The sequence below is a fragment of the Aquarana catesbeiana genome, linkage group LG01, assembly GCF_042186555.1.
Source record: "Aquarana catesbeiana isolate 2022-GZ linkage group LG01, ASM4218655v1, whole genome shotgun sequence".
Lineage (NCBI taxonomy): Eukaryota > Metazoa > Chordata > Amphibia > Anura > Ranidae > Aquarana > Aquarana catesbeiana.
Window position 1 is genome coordinate 352,990,511 of NC_133324.1, and position 21,509 is coordinate 353,012,019.

General features: G+C 43.5%; 1 protein-coding gene across 1 annotated transcript in view; it reads right to left on the minus strand.

Annotated features, from left to right (window-relative positions):
• Window positions 1-21,509, minus strand: part of IPO4 (importin 4) — a 164,842-nt gene that overhangs the window by 91,160 nt on the left and 52,173 nt on the right. Inside the window, exons 12-15 of the mRNA XM_073632779.1 lie at window positions 19,535-19,644; window positions 16,901-17,009; window positions 14,751-14,880; window positions 10,502-10,615 (exon numbers count right to left, since the gene is read on the minus strand). Of these exons, the coding sequence (XP_073488880.1) occupies window positions 10,502-10,615; window positions 14,751-14,880; window positions 16,901-17,009; window positions 19,535-19,644 (463 nt within the window). The remainder of the gene's footprint in view (window positions 1-10,501; window positions 10,616-14,750; window positions 14,881-16,900; window positions 17,010-19,534; window positions 19,645-21,509) is intronic.

The window sequence follows — 21,509 nt, forward strand, 5'->3', positions numbered from 1 at the left end:
TTGTACGCCCCTTGGGGAGGGGGGGGGGGGGATTTGATTTCTTGATAACCCTGGACACTCGGCTTCGGGCCTGGAGCTATTTGGACCATAAAGCTTATCACCCTGTGCATCTCATTTCCCTTACAGCTTATACATGGGGATACCGTGGGGTGGAGACCCCTGAACTCTGATACATCAGGATGACTGTTTATCCTTGCAGCGAGAGCCTCACTCGGATGGAAAAAGAGACAAAGGTCATGATTTGTGCCCTAACCTTGCTTCACTCTGTGAATAATCGCCCCATTCATGTTTGCAACCCCCTTTTTCTTTATATTTTGTACCTTTTTGCTTATTATATTCTAAGTGTTGTACCTCCAGCTAATGTTGCTGGCTGGAAGATAATCTATTTAAAGGTTGCATGGGAATGTATGCTTCGCCAAGTTTGGGAGGCGAGAAGCTGGGAGGGAAGGAAAATGCTGGATCTTTTGATCAGAGCATTGGGAATGTTAGCACCGTTGTGCACGTTATTTACTTGGAATGTTTTTAAACAAACACTTATTACATATGCAATATGTTGGTTTACTTGCTGGGTGGGTGTGCTGCCTTGGTTTGAGGAGGAGAGGCTGCCCTGCGGATCCACATGCGATATATGTGCACATGAGCACCATGGCAGACATTAAATTTATGATGTGGAATGTGCGGGGCATGCGGGATTAGATTAAAAAGGACAGCAGTGTTACAATATTTGAAAAGTCAAAAGGTGGATATTGTTGCATTGGTGGAGACACATGTCACGGGGCACTTACAGGCGGCCCTGAAGCGTACTTGGGTGGGGTGGGCTTACCATAGCACTCACACAAATATGTCTAGAGGGGTATCAGTGTTGATTGCAAAATCTACACCTTTTGAATTGGTCTCCATGGTGTCGGATCGGCAGGGCAGGTACCTCTTTATACATGCAATTGTGGGGGGAAGACCCCTTGTTGATACTGGCTAGCTATATCCCCCCTCCATATAGGGCAGACGTGGTCACAGAGGGTCTTGCTTTTATAGCGTTGTACCCGTCTATACCAGTAGTGTGGATGGGGGATTTCAATCAAACAATGATTCCATCCCTTGACCGCCCGGCATGGGCTGAAACCAGACCTGATGAACCACTGCATACTAGGTTGTACCGTATACTGACTGAGTTTGCCCTTGTTGACGTGTGGAGACATACTAACCCCACGACTAGACCATACACTTGCCACTCAATAAGTCACAACACCATGTCCAGGATAGACTACATACTCGTTTCCAGGGCCCTTTTGTCAAAAGTCACGGGCTCAGGATTTGCTCCTAGGACCCTGTCAGACCACTCTCCGTGCTGGTTAACGGCATCCTTGCGAGTAGCTTCTTCCACTAGGTGCTGGTGGCTAAACCCTCATTGGTTATCCCTTCTTACAGACCATGACTCTATTGCCAGGGAGAGCTGCTCTTCTTTTTTGGAGGGTATACAGGGACCCCTTGCCCTCACCACATACTGGGACGACTTTAAAATCCATGCCCGTAGAATATTATCCTCCAGAATAAATAGGTTAAAACGAGAGTCCAACACTGTACTTCAACTCACATCTGACAAACTACAAGACTTAGAAGAGGCCTATAGTTCTAGCCCGACCCTTGAAAACCTGGACAGAGTGAAACTGCAGACCCGACTAGTCACGCAACTGCACACTGAAAAGGCTAAACAGCGTGTTTTTTTTTTTTGCAGGCAGAGGGTGTATGAGCAGGGTGAATGGGCGGGGAGACTGCTGGCCTATTTGGCTCATATGGACGATAAGCCCCCCGTTGTGGTGTCGCTTGCTGACCCAGACGGATGTAATATAACAAACCCAGAACAGGTAGCAGATCAATTTAGACAATTCTATGGCAATCTATATAAATCTCAACACATGTACACGCAGAGGGAAATTCAGTCATATTTATCTTCCATACAGTTCCCCCAGCTGAATCGAGAACAAGTTGAGCTTCTTGATGCACCTATTTCCGACCACGACATTACGGAAGCGATCGCACAGTTAGCTAAATCTAAAGCCCCAGGGATGGATGGACTGCCTCTGGAATTTTATGTTACTTACTCGGATATATTGGTCCCCAAGCTGAAAGTCTTATGCCAGTCTATATTTGATCAGAACTTACTCCCCGAGGCTATGCAGGAAGCACAAATCATAGTTCTCCCCAAGCCAGGAAAAGACCCACATCTCCCTGAATCCTACAGGCCTATCTCACTCCTGCAGGTAGATATTAAATCTTAGCTAAAATCCTGGCTTCTAGATTAAACACTGTTATCCTGACTTTAATTCATGCGGACCAAACGGGCTTTATGTCGGGGAAAAATACAGCCATAAATATTAGGCGACTTTATATGAACATCCAAGCCTGTCACGATAACTCAGGAAAGAGGGTGGTGGTGGCGTTAGATACAGCTAAGGCCTGTGACTCTGTGGAATGGCCATTTCTGTAGGAATGTTTGCATAATTACGGATTTGGGACACGCTTTATAAAATGGGTACAGCTTCTATATCAGACATCCAGGGCCAAAATCTTTGTAAATGGATGGCTCTCTGAGCAGCTCCCACTTGAGAGGGGTACTCGACAAGGGTGTCCCCTCTCTCCCCTACTGTATGCGCTGGCAGCGGAGCCACTGGCCATTGCCATCAGACCACACCCCGATATTCAAGGTCTGCGCCGGGGCCCTACGGTCGATAAAATAGGAATGTATGCTGACGACACCATACTATACTTAGCAGATCAGGGACCATCACTCCAAGCAGCGTTAAGACTTATTGAACAAATGGGGGGATACTCGGGATTGCGTATAAATTGGGACAAGTCTCAGATTCTTCCAATAGATGTATTCCCTCCCCCTTTCACAACTCCCCCACTCCACTTGCTAGAGTATCCAAGATTAAATACTTGGGGGTGGAGGTAACCAGGGACCTGGTAGACTATACATCCCTGAATATAACCCCTTTGTTTAACTTATTAAAAAAAAAAACACAGATGTGGTCCAGATTGCTATTAGGGGTGATGGGGCGTGTAAATTTAATTAAAATGATCATACTGCCCAAAATTCTTTATTTCATATGGCACGCCCCCCTATATATTCCCCTAAAAATCTTTAAACGGATGGAAGCTATCCTAAATTTGTTTGTCTGGGGTAAGAGTAGACACAAGCTAGCTTGGCAAACCCTTAAAAACCCCACAGACATGGGGGGGGTGTATCTCTACCGGACCTCCAGGACTATTATTTAGCCTCGCAGCTTTCCCACATGTACCATTTCCACACGTCGGAAATGCAACGCTATAGATCTTTAGTTTATGACAAACCAGGACACCCGGCGTATACACCCATTCAGGCTATACTTCGGGGGGAAAAAAACACAAGGTCCCTCTGCGCGGTACAACGCAGGCATGTTGCTACATCACCAAAGGATATGGGAAATATCTCTAAAGAAGCAGAATGTGGGGAGGTTTCACTCTCACACCCCACTGTGGCTTAACGGTCATATGCCGGAACTGGAAACAGTACCAAATTCGATATTTTGGGCTAGACATGGAATATTGTATCTCCATCAGGTTCTGTCCGCCTCTGGGCTCAAGCAGTTTCAGATTCTCAAGGAGGAGTTTTCCCTTCCACACCGACTAGCGTTTAAATACCTGCAGCTCTGCCACGCACTTAGATCCCAATTGCCGGACTTCGATGTAGAGATGGAACCTCCCCGTGCTGAATATAGTTATGGGAAATGACCCCTCTAAGCTTATATCACACTTATATTACACAATTAGACAATGAGGCGCGCAGCTGCTGTTTCACACAAGGCCAAAACGGTATGGGAACAGGACGTAGGACTTATAGATGACACTGACTGGGCCGAGATTTTGGAGGGAACCAAGACCGTGTCCCCTAAGCTGTCCGACCGACTGACACAACTGTATAAAGTACACAAAGCCTATCTGACCCAGGTGAGATCGGCAAAGTTCCAACACACGCCGGACCCGACGTGTCGCCTGTGCAGAACTGACCCAGGCTCGTTTTACCATCTTATATGGAGCTGCACACATGTTCAGACATATTGGATGCAGGTTGTCCGTTTCCTCCATGATAACATGGGATCCCCTGTGGTGCTGGACCCCAAGTTATATTTGGGACTATTGCCAGATGTAGAGGTGGATAAATACCACACAATTTTAATTTTTGAAACATTATTCTTAGCACGCAAAGTGATAGCACAAAGATGAATGCAGAATACGACCCCCACACTACAGTTGCGGAAAAAAGCAGTTAATGACACCCTGCCATTTAAGAAACTGATCTACGCACAAGGGGATCCGCACAAAAATATTCAAAGATCTGGGACAGATGGTTTGAGGATGGAGAGACCTGTGTATAATGGTTCCAAATCCAGTGCAGCGTTCCCCTACACCTAAAACACGGTATATTTATAAGTCGGAATAATCTGCCGCATAACTTACGGCACATGTGAATATATGTGAATGTATGCCCTGTAATATTCCTGCATATTTAATTGTGATGTTACAATATGTATCTGACCTTCTACGGCTATATGTACCCGATTGACTTGTAAAATGTGTTTTATATTAATAAAGTTGTTTTTTTCCAAGTAAAAAAAAAACAAAAAAAAAAACTCACATAAGCTGCATTTTTTTGAAACAGTTCAGGTGAGTTTAGCAGAGTTTGGAAGTTTATAACATTGGCTAGAATTTTAAATTATTCTGGTCATTGAAATAAACACTGAGTTGTTAAATATGCCTAGAGTTTATGCGCGTTTAACAGCGTTCAGCCTTTTTGGTGATCAGATAACATAAAGGGGAGTTTAAGGGCATAAAAAAAAAAAAAAAATCCACCCAAACTCACAGAAACTTGAGTTTAAACACCAGCAGTGTGCATGAGGAGTAAATGACAGAGCCGTATGAGTTGAAAAATGTACATCTGCACAAAATTTAAAAGATGACAGGAGCTGCTGGGGAGAGGAACCCTGCACTCCTTAAGGGGTGGGGATTGGTTTGAGGGCAGGAGGCATGTCACCATGCTCTATGTTACACCCCAAATATGGGTGTAACATACAACATGGTATAAAAGATTAATTTAGCTTTAAAGTAAAATCATTCGGTAATCTTTTTAGATCCCTTGCCATACTCATAAGAATCCACAACTTTCTTTTTTGAGGACCGTAGAAAGCTCTATTGATCATGGCACGATGACACCACACATGTCAATAGCAAAGAGAACATCAGATTCTAAGATGTCTTAGGTTTAACCACTTGACATTTCTCTCATACACTTAAAAAACTGCATTTTTTTAGCTACTTAGAACTCCTAAACATTATATTTTGTTAAGCAGAGGCCCTAGAGCAGGGTTTCTCAACTAGGGTTGCTCCAGGGGTTGCTAGGGTTACCTTGAGCAGTTTCTGCCTCACAGATAAGTTCCCACTGACAACATTGATCTTGAGAAAGGATTCCCTAGAGAATAAAATAGCAGGTGTTGCAATTTTTTATGCCACACAATATTTGAGAAAGGTTTTTTTCAAATGCAAATTTTTAGGAAAAAAAAAAAAAAAAAAAAAACCACACTTTAATGAACTTCAGCAAACACAAACACAATACAATACCCAATTTTTGGGGTAAAATATAAAAGTTACGCTGACCAGATACCAAACATGTCATGCTTTAAAATTGCGCACGCATGTGGAATGGCGACAAACTAAAATACATTAAAATATCTATAGGGCGACGCTCTAAAAGCCTGTACAGGTTTAGCGTTACACAGGAGGTCTGGTGCTAAAATTATTGCTCTCACCTTACTGTTCCCAGCGATACCTCACGTGTGGCGCGATCACCATTTACATATGCGTGCGGGAGCTACATGCGCATTTCCGTGCGAGTACAGATGGGACGAGGGCGCTTATTTTTTTTTTTTATATATATATGTAATCTTTATTTGTAAAACATAGAAAACAAATAAAATACGGCATAACAAACCACGCCAAAATTATGAATATTTGCGGATACTAGGGCAAAAGCAGGTGTACCAGCATAAAAAAAAAATAAATAAATAAAAAGGAAGGAAAGAAAGAAGAGAAAAATAAAGGAAAAAGGTAAACATCGTAAATGGTGAGCTTACCCCCGGTTAAACTTAGGGGTTTCCCAGTAAGTGGGAACATTAACCTAGCCACGCAGGAGTCCTGATCGGGAGGCCCAAGGGTCAGCCTTAGTGATCTAAAGAAGCAGCACAATAAAATAATTACAGTGTGACCCCACCGGCACCACCACTGGGGGAGGGGGCTTCAAGAGCCTCCATCAAACCTCTACCCAAGGGCGTCGCACTGGAGTGCAAACCCGAGCCCTCACAGAGCGAAGACCTCATTTGCGCGGCAGGACAGCATGTCTTTACAATTCAGTGCAATAGGGATAAACATGAACAACAACAAAACCCTTCAACATAATTCAGGACCAAGAAGTTACTCCTATGGAGTTTATCACGACCGTAATCGCCCACACTAATCGGTACAACTGAAAGGGAACAGAAAACAAACTAAAATGTAAGGACTAGGTTCAGGTAATGGTGACACAATTCAAGTGGGTACTCTCAATGAGGGCTCTGCTAACTCCAACAAGACAACATCCAGACTTGGTGAAACCTGACACGGTGTGCTCCTGCCAAGTTGCCCAGATACTATAAAAGTGCTCATGTTTGTCCCTACACGTCACCACCCACAGCTCAGCCTCCTTAATCTCAGCTACTTTCTTGTTCCACTCCTCTTTGGTAGGCACCTGAGCTCATTTCCAATATATCAGAATAAGTAATTTAGCCACATTCAGGAGGTGTGGTAGGGCACTTTTCTTATAATGGCTACGCAGAAGAGTAGGAACGGGGAGAAGGAAGTTTGCCAGGGATAAAAGGGATATCAACCCCGAGAGCATCCTTTATCTAAGTTTTAATATCCAACCAGAAAGCGTGAATCACCGGACACTCCCACCAAAGGTGTAGGAGCCTGCCCCTCTGACCACATCCCTGCCAGCAACGGTCTGTGACCGAAGAGTAGATGTGACAGAGCTGCAGGTATGCGTTACCAGCGCATTAATAGTTTATAGTTGGTCTCTTAGGTCTTAGATTCTATGGCGCTAGAGTGTGTGAATTTGTACAAGTGTGCCATAGGTTCAGCTGAGAACTCCAGCTCGAGGTCACGCTCCCACTCCTGAATAAAGGCCAGTTTTGTCATAGTGGGAACAGAACCCAGAAGCTTATAGAGTTCTGAGATCAGGTGAGGTGCAGGCTCCTTGTTTATGAACAACATCTCGAATGGAGTAAGAGTAGACAGCGCCCTGATAGAACACCCGTGGGGAGCAAAAAATGGTGCAATTGCTTATGGCGCCAACAAATTAATGGGGAAATGACCGAACATATCCCTGAGGGTCTCCAGGGGGAACAGACGGCCATTCTCTAAGAATCTACCGCAGCTAGGGTTACCATCCGCGGCTCAGGATACAAAAAAGGCCATGCGTTCTGAAGGGAACCATAAGGAGCCGCCTGTTGGCGCCAACAGGGATCCAGGGAGACCCACAGTAGTTCCGAACTGTGGAAGTAGTCAGTTTAAGATACGTTGGACGACGATGGCCCTATAATAGCGCTGTATGTCAAAGAGACCGAAAATTCCCTCTCCTTTAGAACGTTGAAATAAGGTCTTTGCTAAACGCAGCTTTTTGTTATTCCATACAAACCCAACCAGCAAACTCTGAAATTGAGCAAAAAAAAAAAATTTGGAAGAGGGATGGGCAGCATTTGCATGAGGAAGAGCACCCTAGGGAAAATTCCCTCTCCTTTAGAACGTTGAAATAAGGTCTTTGCTAAACGCAGCTTTTTGTTATTCCATATAAACCCAACCAACAAACTCTGAAATTGAGCAAAAAAAAAAAAATTGGGAAGAGGGATGGGCAGCATTTGCATGAGGAAGAGCACCCTAATTTCGATAATATTAATCTGACCCAGCCACGTAAAAGCTGTCTTTGTCCAGTTTTGTAAGTCTTCACGTACCATGCTCAAGAGTGCGGGATAATTGTCGGAATACAGCGTCCCAAAGCGATCCGTGAGCTCAACACCCAAGTATTTAAGGGAAGCCTTGGCCCAAGTAAAGGGGAAGGCTTTGTGCAAGTTAGTTAGTGTCTCGGGTTAGGTGATGGATAAAACCTCAGACCTAACCTAGTTGATCTTGAGATTTGATAACCTGCCAAAGAGCTGAAGTTTCCTCATTAGGTTTGGCAATGAGACAAGGGGATCCGTAAGATGAAAGAGCACATCATCAGCATAGGCTTGTCCCTATTGTTATCCCCTTAATATCTGGACTTGCCCGCACAGTCCAGAGAAATGGCTCCAGAATCAGAGCAAAGAGAAGGGGTGAGAGGGGGCACCACTGTTTCATGCCGTTTCGTATGGGGAACACAGGGGAGAAAAGGCCATTAACCTGAACCCTTGCACTGGGAGTCATATAAAAGGCCATAATCCACTGTAGCATATGCGGGCCCAAGGCCTCTAAAACCGCCCTAAGGAATGACCAGTCAACGCGGTCAAACGCCTTTCCGGCATCCGTGGATAAAATAAGGTACGGTATAGGGTCCTGGCGAGTGCGGGCCCACTGGATAAGCTGCGTGGCCCGGATGGCATTATCCCTAGCTTCCTGACCAGAAATAAAGCCCGTCTAGTCCAGATGCACAATAGATGACCAGAGGTACTTAAAGCGATTCGCCAGAATTTGCAATAATGTTGATATCCACATTAAGCAGCGATATTGGGCGATAACCTTGGGGGGGGGGGGGGGGGGTAGGATCTTCACCCTCTTTGGGAAGTACCGTAATATGACCCAGCAGAGCTTCGGAGGGGGTCGGTCTTCCATTGGTGAAAGAATGGAAGTACCTGCATAAAGGGCTTAGAAATGGCGGGAGAAATTTGACATAGTATGATTTGGTATAACCATCCGGGACAGGGCTTTTCCCACTGGGCAAAGACTTTATCGTAGCTGAGATCTCAAGGGGAGAGATAGGGGACTCTAGGTCCAACTGCTGTTGCAATTTCAATGAGGGAAGACCCGCCGAAGTGAGATATGCGCTGATAGCGTGTAGTTTAGAGATCCTAGCCGCCGGAGAGGTCACCTTCCAGATTGTAGAGGTCCGCGTAGTAGTCACGAAATAGCGAGGCGATCTTGGAAGAGTCTAACGTCGCCTCCCCATTAAAGGCCTGAAGTTTATGGACATGGGTGTTGACTCACCTTTTCCGTAATGCACTGGCCAACATCTGGCCGCATTAATTGCCATGCTCATAGTAATTGTGTGACTGAATATTATTTTTTTAACACTGTACCTTTACCTATTTATTTTTTGGATCAACTTTATTACTATCACAAGAACAGTATTCTTTTGTGATGGCATGGGCCATGACAGGTCCTCCTTTTAGAGAGATCTGGGGTCTATTAGGCCCCATCTCTCTCCTCTGGCCTCCAAAGCATCTGATCAAACAAAGATCGATTTGATCGGATTATGTACAAGATGGTAACAGCTTGTCAACAAGCAAACTGAAATCTGAAGTGACAAAACTCCCATTCCTTCCACTCTTCTCATGGAATGTGACCGAACCAGTCGCATTGTTACCGGGCTCCCCAATCGGATGGAAAAGCCGATGGAAAAGAAGTGGTACAATCCAAAAAAGTAGCCAACATGTTTTGGGGGTGCAAGCGCCCCCTTCATCAGTTTTTTCAGTGTGAAAAACAAGCACAGTCCTCATCAGCAGCTTGTTTGGCAGCACTGTAGCGTTGGCTAGTTTTTTGGATTGTACCCCTGACTTCTAATGGAATAAAGTTGTATCTGGGCCTCTTAGCAGTGGTGTGGCGTTTCAATTGCATTTCTCATTACATTACACTACATGCCAAGGAGACTGTGGAAATCCTCAGGGGTGTAGAAGCTGTCTGCCCAGGAACCAGATCATTTACACCAACAATAATATCTTAAGATAACAATAGCAGTAAGATAACTCTACAGGTCCAGCACTATCTTTCCACTTTCCTCATTTGTTCAAGTATATCACTTTTATCTGAAGGCACAGTTTTCCTTTCCAAATATGTTTTTAAAAGGCAACAATTTCAATGGGGTATATTTACTTGTTTACCATTCAAACACTTACCAAACTGGCTAAATGCTGCAGCATGCATGTGCCTTTCTGTAACATTTAGGTAGTCTAAACCTAGATGTAGCCTTCCAAATCTCATTCTTGATCACTGAGAATGCCCATTACAAATAAAAGAAAACAGGGAGACATGGGAGAGAGAGTAGGGCTAAATGGTTGGTATTTGGTTATTGTACTGCAGATTGCCCCAGGTTTAGGGGTATCTGGTAAGCTCTAAAAAGGAAGCTAAAGCTGGTATTACTATATGATCACTACAGGTTTTCTTTAAAGGCAATGTTCCTCACCAATAGCTCCCAGAGCACTTATTGATAACTCCTTTAACTTGGGGCTACTGGAGTTGCTCATACTCCCCAATATTCGCTCCATGAGAGTGGGAAGGTATGGTTCAATCTTACTTCCTGTAAAAGAAAACAAACAATCTCATTATAAAAGTTGTTTGCCAGATATACATTTAAAGGGGTTGTAAAGATAAAAATTTTTTCACCTTAATGCATTCTATGCATTAAGGTGAAAAAACTTTTGACAGTACCGCCGCCCCCAGCCCCCCCGTTTTACTTACCTGACGCCTCGAATCTTCGCTGCTCGTCCTCATTGCAGCTCAGCCTGGTCGCTGATTGGCTGCAGTGGATGGATTGAAAGCAGCGCAGCCATTGGCTCGCGCTGCTGTCAATCACATCCGATGACGCGGCGCGCCGGGGGGCGGGGCCGAGTGATACAGCGAGCGGCTATAGCCGCCGGCTGTATCACGGGAGCGCGCCCGCAAGCACTCACCACCATGCGAGGGAGCTCGCATTAAGGTGGTAAATGCTTGCGGGGAGGAGCTGAAACAGCCGCCGAGGGACCCCGGAAGACCAGGTTCGGGGCCACTCTGTGCAGAACGAGCTGCACAGTGAAGGTAAGTATGATATGTTTGTTATTTTAAAAAAAAAAAATTACCTTTACAACCCCTTTAAGAACTCAAATTAAAACACAAAATATTTCTTATGCAACAACTAACCAAAAGTATCAAAGCATAACCCTTGTTCTACAAAGTAAACAGTGGTTGCATTCAAATAAGCTCTAATTCCAGAGCCTCATATGGTGCAACATCATACATTCAAAGTTACGTTGATCATCTGGAGTACCTAGAAGTGTCTATGTCAAATTTTGGCTTTATAAATTTTGGCACTTGCATAGATCAGCATGCCCCTCATATAGACCAAGTGAGAAAAAATTAGCTGCACACCAACATCCATCCAACAGGTTTATTGAAAGACTGCCACCAGGACTAAAATAACGGACCAAAGAGTGATGATGTTTCACATATACATTGTGCTTGTTCAAAACCCCTTTTTTGAAGAAGCACAATGTATGTGTTTAACGTCGTCACTCCTTGGTTCGTTTTTTTGGATACAGGGGGAGAAGATAAAGTAGAGTGGAAAATCTGAAAATATATGTGAACCAAGAACAAAAAATATAATATATTGCAGCGTACCAGTCCTTAGATGTGGTGACTGCCTACAGGCTAAGTAAAGTTCCTGCAAATACAGAAAAATACTTGTTGATCCTGCCAGGAATCCATTGTCTTTGCAAATTTTTGTCGACTGAACTGAAATCTCAAACAATGTTATAAGCCTTCTCTGCCAGCTACAGAACCCCTACCCTCTATGTAATCAAGATGAGGAGGGAGGATGGGGTGTTTGTAGTCCAACTCAGAGGCACAGTCTGGGTTGACAGTGCCACCCTAGGACTGGAAGTGTTTATTTTCTTGGATTACCAGGTGAAAATAAAGATAAAAAAAGCCTAGAAGAAAACGAATGCAGCCACCACATCTAAGGACTAACACACTTTAAAGTGTCACTGAAGGCAAAACTTTTTTTAATTTTTATTTTTAAATTTATTTTTATATTTATTTTTTTAGGTAGAGTGGAGAAGGATTAGAACACCTGTCAGGTTTTATTGCGGTCTGTGCTCCCATTAGGGGAAATTCATCCTCTCCATTTGTTCTGTTTGGCGTTATCAGTCCAGTGGGAATCTTCCAATGGGGACACTAGTTTAAATACATTTTAAAGTAAACCTCCTGTGTGAGAAGTTTCAAGGCTGACAATGCTGACACGCTGAAAATACTAGTTGTCTGGCTGTTATGCGGGCTTAGAAGGAAGTCTTTATCCGCAATTGTATCAAGTCATTTTTGAGGATATTGGCAATTTTAGATGATGTCAGCTTTAGCAACTTCCTTGCATCTCTACCCTAGTTTTCATTAACTCCGCTCTCTATTTAAAGTGTCCACCTCTCTCAGACACTAAGGGGCAGTGTGGACAGGGTTTTATTCACATTTAGGGTATAATGTGTAACATGCTCCAGCAGTCCCTCCTAATCTATTGATCATGAGTACAATGCTTTCCAGACTCGTTCAGTAAATAATAATAAATGCACATTTTTTTTCTGCAGAATTATGTGCATTTATTATTGTTTCCGAAAAGGCAAACTTAAAGCGTTTGTTACCCCAACACTTCATATTCCTGATATGTACCTGCTGTACTATGTACTTGTATGAGAACGTCTCCCATTCTCTTTGTATTGCTTCCTTTATGTGAAATCTCTGGTGTTCCAGCCAGTCCATCTGCTTTCCTATCAACCACTTCCGGACCGCCCGCCATGGATTTACTTTGATGTTAAAAACAGCTGCCATAACCCCGCTATTTTCGTCAATGGCGGGCAGCCCGCTTTAAGATAAAAGTGGTTTTCGCGGCGGATTCGTCGCAAGATCACTTTCATCGGCGGCGGGAGAGGTGTCCACCCCCCTCCCTCTGGTCATTTCTGCCGCTTACCGGATCTGTCGTTAGCTGCAGAAATGATCAGATCCTTTCCCCTGATAGGCAGGAAGTCGAGTGAGGGAATGATGGCTCCCACTTTTACACTGGAAAAAAAAAGTCTTTTTTTTTTTTTCCAATAAAAAAAAAAAAATTGTCCCTTTAAGGCCGTTGGGCAGAAGTAACATTTGACGTCGCTCCCATCATCCAATGGCATAGAGTCAAGTGGGGGCCCTCATTTCCTCACTCGAATTTCTGCCTATCAGGGGAAAGGATCGGATCGTCTCCGTCATTTCCGGCAGATCCGGTAATCGGCAGAGATGCCCGGGATGAGGCGGGTGGGCATCTCTCCCGCTGCTGATAAAAGTGATCTCGCTGCGAATCCGCCACGAAGACCACTTTTATCTTAAAGCAGACCGCCCGCCGTTAAAGCTATCTGCTGCCATAACAATGGTATTTAACGTCAAAGTAGAGACGTAAATCCACGGTGTGCGGTCTGGAAGTGGTTAATAGGAAAGCAGATGGACTGGCAGGAACACCAGGGATTTCACATAAAGGAAGCAATACAAAGAGAACCGGAGACAATTCTCACACGAGCACATGGTAGAGCAGGCACATATCAGGAATATGAAGTGTTGGGGTAACAAACGCTTTAAGTTTGTCTTTTGGGAAATAATAATAAATGCACATAACTCTGCAGAAAAAATTGCGCATTTATTATTTTTTACCGAACGAGCCTCGAAAGAATTGTACTCGTAAGTAGATTGGGGGAGGGGGAACTGCTGGAGCATGTTACACATTACACCCTAAATATGGGAAAATTATCCTTTAAATGTGAACAAAACCGTGTCCACACTGGCCCTTAGTGTCTGAAAGAGGTGGACAATAAGATAAATAAAGAGCGGAGTTAATGAAAACTAGGGGAGAGATGCAAGGAAGTTGCCAAAGCTGACATCATCAAACATGACAAATGGAGAGGATGAATTTTCCCTAATGGAAGCACAGACCACAATAAAACCTGACATGTGGTCCAATCCTTCTCCACTCTACCCTTATTTTCACCTGGTAATCCAAGAAATAAAAACACTTCCTGTCCTAGGATAAGAGGTGGCACTGTCAACCCAGGCTGTGCCTCTGAGTTGGACTACAAACACCCCATCCTCCCTCATCTTGATTACATAGAGGGTAGGGGTTCTGTAGCTGGCAGAGAAGGCTTATAACACGGTTTGAGATTTCAGTTCAGTCGACAAGAAATTACAAAGACACTGGATTCCTGGCAGGATCAACAAGTATTTTTCTGTACTTGCAGGAACGTTACTTAGCCTGTAGGGAGTCACCACATCTAAGGACTGGACTGGTACGCTGCAATATATTATATTTTTTGTTCTTGGCATATATATTTTCTGATTTTCCACTCTACTTTATCTACTCCCCCTGTATCTAGAAGCATTTATTAAATTACAATTTAAAATATTTATCACATAATGTAAAAAAAAAAAAAAAAAAAATACTAAAAGCTTAAAAATATAAGTGTTCTTGAACACACAGAAAACTCTATGAAGCCGATCGCACAAAAAAGGGGAAAGATACAGAAACACATCACAGAAAAGTCCATAAACCATGACAAATTCTTTGTGTGTGCATATGCTCAATACCTTGTGTACACATTCATCATTTGCAATCCTAGCATACTATGCACAGCAGTATCATTATATATGCAAGTTGTAGCCTCAGCTCTCACCAAGATTCTCCACGAAGTTCTCAAGTGCAAAATAAGCCTTGGTGAGGTGAGACGTATGAGAAGGATCCACACGGGACAAATACTCCAGGAGCAGCGGGAGTACAGAATCTGCATAGCTACTGATATCCGGCTACAAAAGAGAGGGGAGAGGCTATATGAAGTAGTGAAAACAGCTAGAAAAAAAGAAAATATATGAGAATGATTAACATAAGTCAGGGAAAGAACAACTACTAGATGAAGATTATAAGACACAGTTTCTTCATCCAACTACTGCGATATGTAAAGCAACTCATTGCCATGACAGAAGCCTTCATGGTGCAATTGGCTGACTAAAGCATACAAGTTCAAGAAGTGCTCTGCAGCCATCTTCAAAGTCCTTAGCCTAAGAGCAGCTGGATTGTGCCTGCACATTTGACGACCCATGGAAATGTCAAGGTGCTAGTCTGCAATTCCACTAAAAGTGTGAAACACAGCAATAGAAAGTGGAAATGGGTAATCTGAAATGGAACAAAAATATCTCTCTTACTTGTCATAGTCACATGTATATCAGTAGAAACAAAAGCTAAACTCCATTATCTTGAAACTAGCACAATAGTACACTTGATATTTGACATTTTGATATTTGCATAACGCCTCCCAAAAGCCAGCCCACTGTTTGGATCAGGGCTGAGGGAAGAACTTGAGAGAGGTATTGAGTGCTGTGCTGTGATTTTTTTAGGTATCCATGTACAGTCCCCTGGAGGCCCTTTCCACCAGCTATGATCTGCCTGCATGTACTGAAAACAGAGACGTTTTATGTGATCATTTTATTAGAATGTTGATGGTGAGGAGGGTAGGGGGAAGGAACCAGAGAAGGTAGATTATACACAGACTAAATTTCAGCTGTAGATATTTAATAAGAACATACTTGTAATCTGGCACTTGGTGCATAGCTAAACTCCATCCTCTAGATTCTGATTGGGTGTCCTCGCAATAGAGGTCCAGTGGGAGAGTCCAGTGGGAGAACCGAATCACCCTGAGCTCCAGAACATTGATTGGAAGTTGAACTTCCTTGAATGATTAAGTACCCTTTGTGTTCAGAACTACTACTAATAGCCTGAGAGACTAGCATCTATTATGAGAAATTTCCACAACTGTGGAGAAAAGGGCTTCCTTAACTCAGGCTTTGGGTTGGAAATCAACCACACTGAGTAGATTTTGACCTTGAAAGTCAGATGCATAGGGCAATCCAAGGACAGAATCAGTTTGTCCCACACAACTATAATGCTAAATTGAAATTATCTGAGGCAAAACTGGGCATATGGCACTGCCTCAAAGGAGAACCCCAAGACCCACATGCAAACATGAGTTTCCCTGACGGACCAGCAGGATAGCCTTGACACGCTCCTTTTAAAATGATTTTAAACTGCGGCTGTATATATTTTTTCAGTGCACTGTATGGTCAGTATTGACCTCCATATATGATCATGTTTATGTCTATTCTATATATTTCTGTACATGTTATCGTAAATATTAATTGTCTGCAACTTTTGAATTGTAGTAATTTTTGTATGGCACTACTGAGGAAGGTGACTCGAAACGCGTTGGATGCTATACCTTCTTATTAATATGTGATCCCAGTATTACTGTATTGGCATGTGGCTACATAGTTAGCTCTATGTCCAGTATACTATTTTGAGCCGCATTGGTTTTTAGTGCTTTTGTATTAATAAAATTTAAAGTGATTGTAAACAATCACCTTGAAAAACAACCCATTCAGTTTAAAATGGAAATGATCATATTCCCTCTGTTCTCAGCTGCAGAAGAGCTCAGGGGAGGAGAAGCAGGATCACACTGAGCTTCCCAAGGAATGGCTGTGCAGTGGGGGAGTGTCGATCGAGAGAGCGAGAGCAAGAGAGAGAGAGCGCGAGAGAGAGCGCGAGAGAGAGCGCGAGAGAGAGCGCGAGAGAGAGCGCGAGAGAGAGCGCGAGAGAGAGCGCGAGAGAGAGCGCGAGAGAGAGCGCGAGAGAGAGCGCGAGAGAGAGCGCGAGAGCGAGAGAGAACAGACCTGCACAGAAAAAAAAGTAGGCTTCTCTAAGCAGAGGGAAGAGGTCTATCACTTAAGGACACTATCAGAAAACTAAAGCTAGCTGGGACATAAAACACTTTACCTGTAGATGTTCAGAAAACTGTCCCAAGGCATATAGGGCTGCATTCCTGACAACATGGCTATCATCTGAGATGGCCTGGCAAACCAACTGCAGCATAGACTGGAGGTGCCTACAAAAGAAAGGGATTTAAAAAATTGCGTACAAATAAAATGAACGTAAAGTCCCTTTTACCAGCATAAGAGCCTGTGTTCCCAGTCCACAGGCAAGTATATCCTACAGAAAAACTACAGTTTTATCCATTGCATGGTATACTGTAAAGCGGGGGGCAGCAACCGTAGATCGCGGTCTGGGCTTGCTGATCTGCCATATCAGAGTGCAATGCAGAGGGACTACTTGTAAAGTTGGAGCTGTAGTAGGGCGCAAGAGCTGCAGATGCTCCTCTGTAGTGCTGGCTCCTGTACCATGTGCAGTAATACCAACTGCACTCCACCTCTTATCCCAGCTAGCAGTCTCCAGAGCGGTGCCAGCAGCTAGAAAGAAGAGATCTTCAGGTCAGTGTGAAGCAAAACACTGGGCATAATAGTATAGAGCTGCTTTCACACTGATATGCTGCAGTTTACCCACAACGCTGGTGCAGCGCAGTGTACTCGTGACTTTCCTGGGTCAGCTGCGCTTAGCCATAGATTTCTATTATATCCTGCGGGTTTGGTGCACTTTCTGAATGCAGGAGTTTTGTCGCACTTTAAGAAAGTGCACCACACCTGCAGGATCTAATAGAAGTCTATGGCTAAGCGCAGCTAACCCAAGAAAGTCGCAGATGCGCTGCACCTGCAGTACAGGTAAACTGCAGCATTTCAGTGTGAAAGCAGCCTTATATGGGCTAAGAATAGTAAAGGTTCATTTACATTTGAATTTTGGGGTGGTAAAACCCCATAGTTAAGGTGTGTTTTTACCACACCCGCCCCGACCACTACCCCTTTAGCTGCAGTGGCCAGGTGTGTACACACATCGCAGCCGCAGCAGGAGTTTTACGCCTTGTCATGGTTGGTGGGTGTAGCACCTGCCAAGCATGACCCATTCAAGTCAATGAGGCCCCTCTGCAAGTGCCCTGCAACCTTGTGCAGTACAGCAAACAAGGGTTAAAGCAGGCAGTGTTGTGTTGCTTTCTCACCGCCTGCTTTAACCCCTTGGACCCTGCAGAAGTATGCAGGTGCAGGGCACTTGCAGAGTGGCCCCATTTACTTGAATAAGTCCCGATTGGCAGGTGTTGGCATCCACCAAAAGCAACAGGTTTCATTTCTGCTGCGGCATATGTACACCTTTGGTTGCTGCCTCAGCAGCTAAAAGAGGTAGGGATTGGCGTAGGTAAATCGTAAGTCAGCCGCAGGGTTTTACCACCCCAACTTTATGTGTGAACGAACTCTAAGGTCCCGCTGCTGAATGCAACTAAGGGTTCACAAGTGCAGCAGCCACTACTGCTCCTCTGAAGAGCGTTTTGGGTGTGTTTGACAGGTGGTCCTGTCGGGTCAGGTCCTCACCACCTGATATAAACCCATGATTGCCCAACACAGTAGTATGGCTATTAGAGGTTTAAATCAAGTGTGAGGTGGCGACACTCTGCCCAGTGATCTTTGACTTCTCCCATGCTGTTCAGGTAGATCTCCACCTCTTTAAGGTTGCCTACCCCTGCTGTAAAGAAAATAATTAACCGTGTACCTCACAAATAGACGTCTTTATTCATACTTAGTCGTCAGTGCATGATTGGTCAAATATTTGCCTAACAACTTCATGGCTAACCCCTCCTTCATGCAAACTTCCATTCTAGTCTAACGACAAAGCCCCTTATTTGCCAACAGAACACTTAGGCAAAGAGCTCAGCCATAGTCAGGTATTGTACCAAAGTGAAACTAGTTTCAGAGAGGCACACCAAGAACTTATTTTTTGGTCTAGCAAAGGGAATTGCAGACACCTTATGTTGTCCGCTTCCAGACTTTTTGCTTGAAACATTTTTAAATGGTTGACTGGTGTATCTTAATTTATGAAAGCATCTTTTTTTTTTGTTTAGATTATCTTTTTTTTTTAAATACTTGATGCCTTGCTTGTTGTGTCAATCTAAAAGCTTTAATGATTCTGGAATCAATGATTCAAATAAGAAAAAAAGATTATGGGTTCTGACTTTTCCCCTGGCTTCACTAGCTACTTTGCTAAATTAGTGACAAAGTATTGAGGCCAGGAAACTGGACAAAGGCCCGTAACTGCAGCTTCCATTATTCTCTTGTTAAAGGTTTCCCTTAAGTCCTACAAACAACCATTTAGTCAGACTTCCATTTAAACATTTAATTTGTTTGGGTGCTAATATAGCAGCCCCAGGCTACTCTGCAGTCCCACAATGTTGCATTGATTGGGTGACATTGATTTCAAGCACCCATCGATCATGCAGCACTAGAAAAATAAGTCCCTTTTACCGAAGGCACGCCTTTTTTTCATTGTTCAGTATTCTGAAACAAACATAACAGGACCTATTGTCATAATTCACAAGTATGCATAATTCACAAGGGGCAAATATGGAAAAATGTGTTTTTATAAATAGGATGCAGGAACGCCAGTTCATGGACCTTTCTGCTTTCTAGGTTTCTGTTTAAAAGATTCCATAATAGGAATATTATTCAGAATATCCACAGTCAGCATACATACTTGTTTCGAATGTGATCCGCACAGCCCTCACTGAGAACAGCAAGGCACATTAGACCAGCTTTCCGCTCATATGGATTTTTGCTAAGGAGACACGGCTCCATGAGTGGGCTCTAGAAATAAAAAAAAAGGTTTCTTTAAAACAATGAAGGCAAAGTCTAGTTAGGCTTGTAAAGAATCAATCATAAAGGTGAAATTCGTATAACTTCCCAACACAGTGCCTTGAAAAAAGTATTCATACCCCTTGAAATTTTCCACATTTTGTAATGTTACAAACAAAAACGTAAATGTATTTTATTGGGATTTTATGTGATAGACCAACACAAGTGGCACATAATTGTGAAGTGGAAAGAAAATAATAAATGGTTTTCAAAATCTTTTACAAATAAATATCTGAAAAAAGTGTGGCGTACATTTGTATTCAGTCCCTTTTACTCAGATACCCCTAACTAAAATCTAATGGAACCAATTGCCTTCAGAAGACACCGAATTAGTAAAGAGTCCACCTGTGTGTAATTTAATCGCGGTATAAATAATACAGCTGTTCTGTGAAGCCCTCAGAGGTTTGTTAGAGAACCTTAGTGAACAAACAGCGCCATGAAGGTCAAGGAACACACCAGACAGGTCAGGAATAAAGTTGTGGAGAAGTTTAAAGCAGGGTTAGGTTATAAAAAATATCCCACGCTTTGAACATCTCACAGAGCACTGTTCAATTCATCATCCGGAAATGGAAAGAGTTCGGCACAACTGCAAACCTACCAAGACATGGCCGTCAACTTAAACTGACAAGCCAGGCAAGGAGAGCATTTATCAGAGAAGCAGACAAGAGGCCCATGGTAACTCTGGAGGAGCTGCAGAGATCCACAGCTCAGGTAGGAGAATCTGTCCACAGGACAACTATTAGTTGTGCACTCCACAAATCTGGCCTTTATGGGAGAGTGGCAAGAAGAAAGCCATTGTTGAAAGCCATAAGAAGTCCCATTTGCAGTTTGCAAGAAGCCATGTAGGGGACACAGCAAACATATGGAAGAAGGTGCTCTGGTCAAAAGAGCCCAAAATTGAACTTTTTGGCCTAAAAGCGAAACACTGTGTGGCAGAAAACTAACACTGCACATCACTCTGAATACACCATCCCCACCGTGAAACATGGTGGTGGCAGCATCATGTTGTGGGGATGCTTTTCTTCAGCGGGGACAGGGAAGCTGGTCAGAGTTGATGGGAAGATGGATGGAGCCAAATACAGTGCAATCTTAGAAGAAAACCCGTTAGAGTCTGCAAAAGAATTGAGACTGGGGCGGAGTTTCACCTTCCAGCAGGACAATGACCCTAAACATACAGTCAGAGCAACATTGGAATTTTTTAGACCAAAGCATATTTATGTGTTAGAATGGCCCAGTCAAAGTCAAGACCTAAATTCAATTGAAAATCGGTGGCAAGACTTGTTTACAGACGCTCTCTATCCATTCTGACAGAGCTTAAAGTGGATGTAAACCCGAATTTTTTTTTTAATGTCATAATGTAGAGTATAAGATTTCCTATCATTTGAACCCAGTCTTGCCACAAAGAGTTAATCCAGCTCTGAGCAATCCTCTTATTGTTCAGTGTGATAAATCTTGACAAATACAGAAAAACTTTGTCAAATCCTCCCCCTTGCTGTTAGTGACAGGTGATTTACATATCTCGTACACTAGCCTAAGACATGCATTATTTTTTAATTCCCTCCCCCACTCCTTTCTTCAGCATCTCTGCAAGGATTGGCTGTTCCACACCTCAGCATGATTTGGCATGCTGAAGTCATGTGGTTACTTTCCTGTCTTTTCACTGGATGTTAGAGATCATAGCAGAAGTTCAGTGTTAGAAATACACAGGAGAAAATGCATATTGACAAGGCGAGTGTAGAGGTGGGCGGGGAGTCTATTGACATCACGACTCCACCCAACGAGCTCCAGACAACAGACCCACCCACAGAATCTGCAGT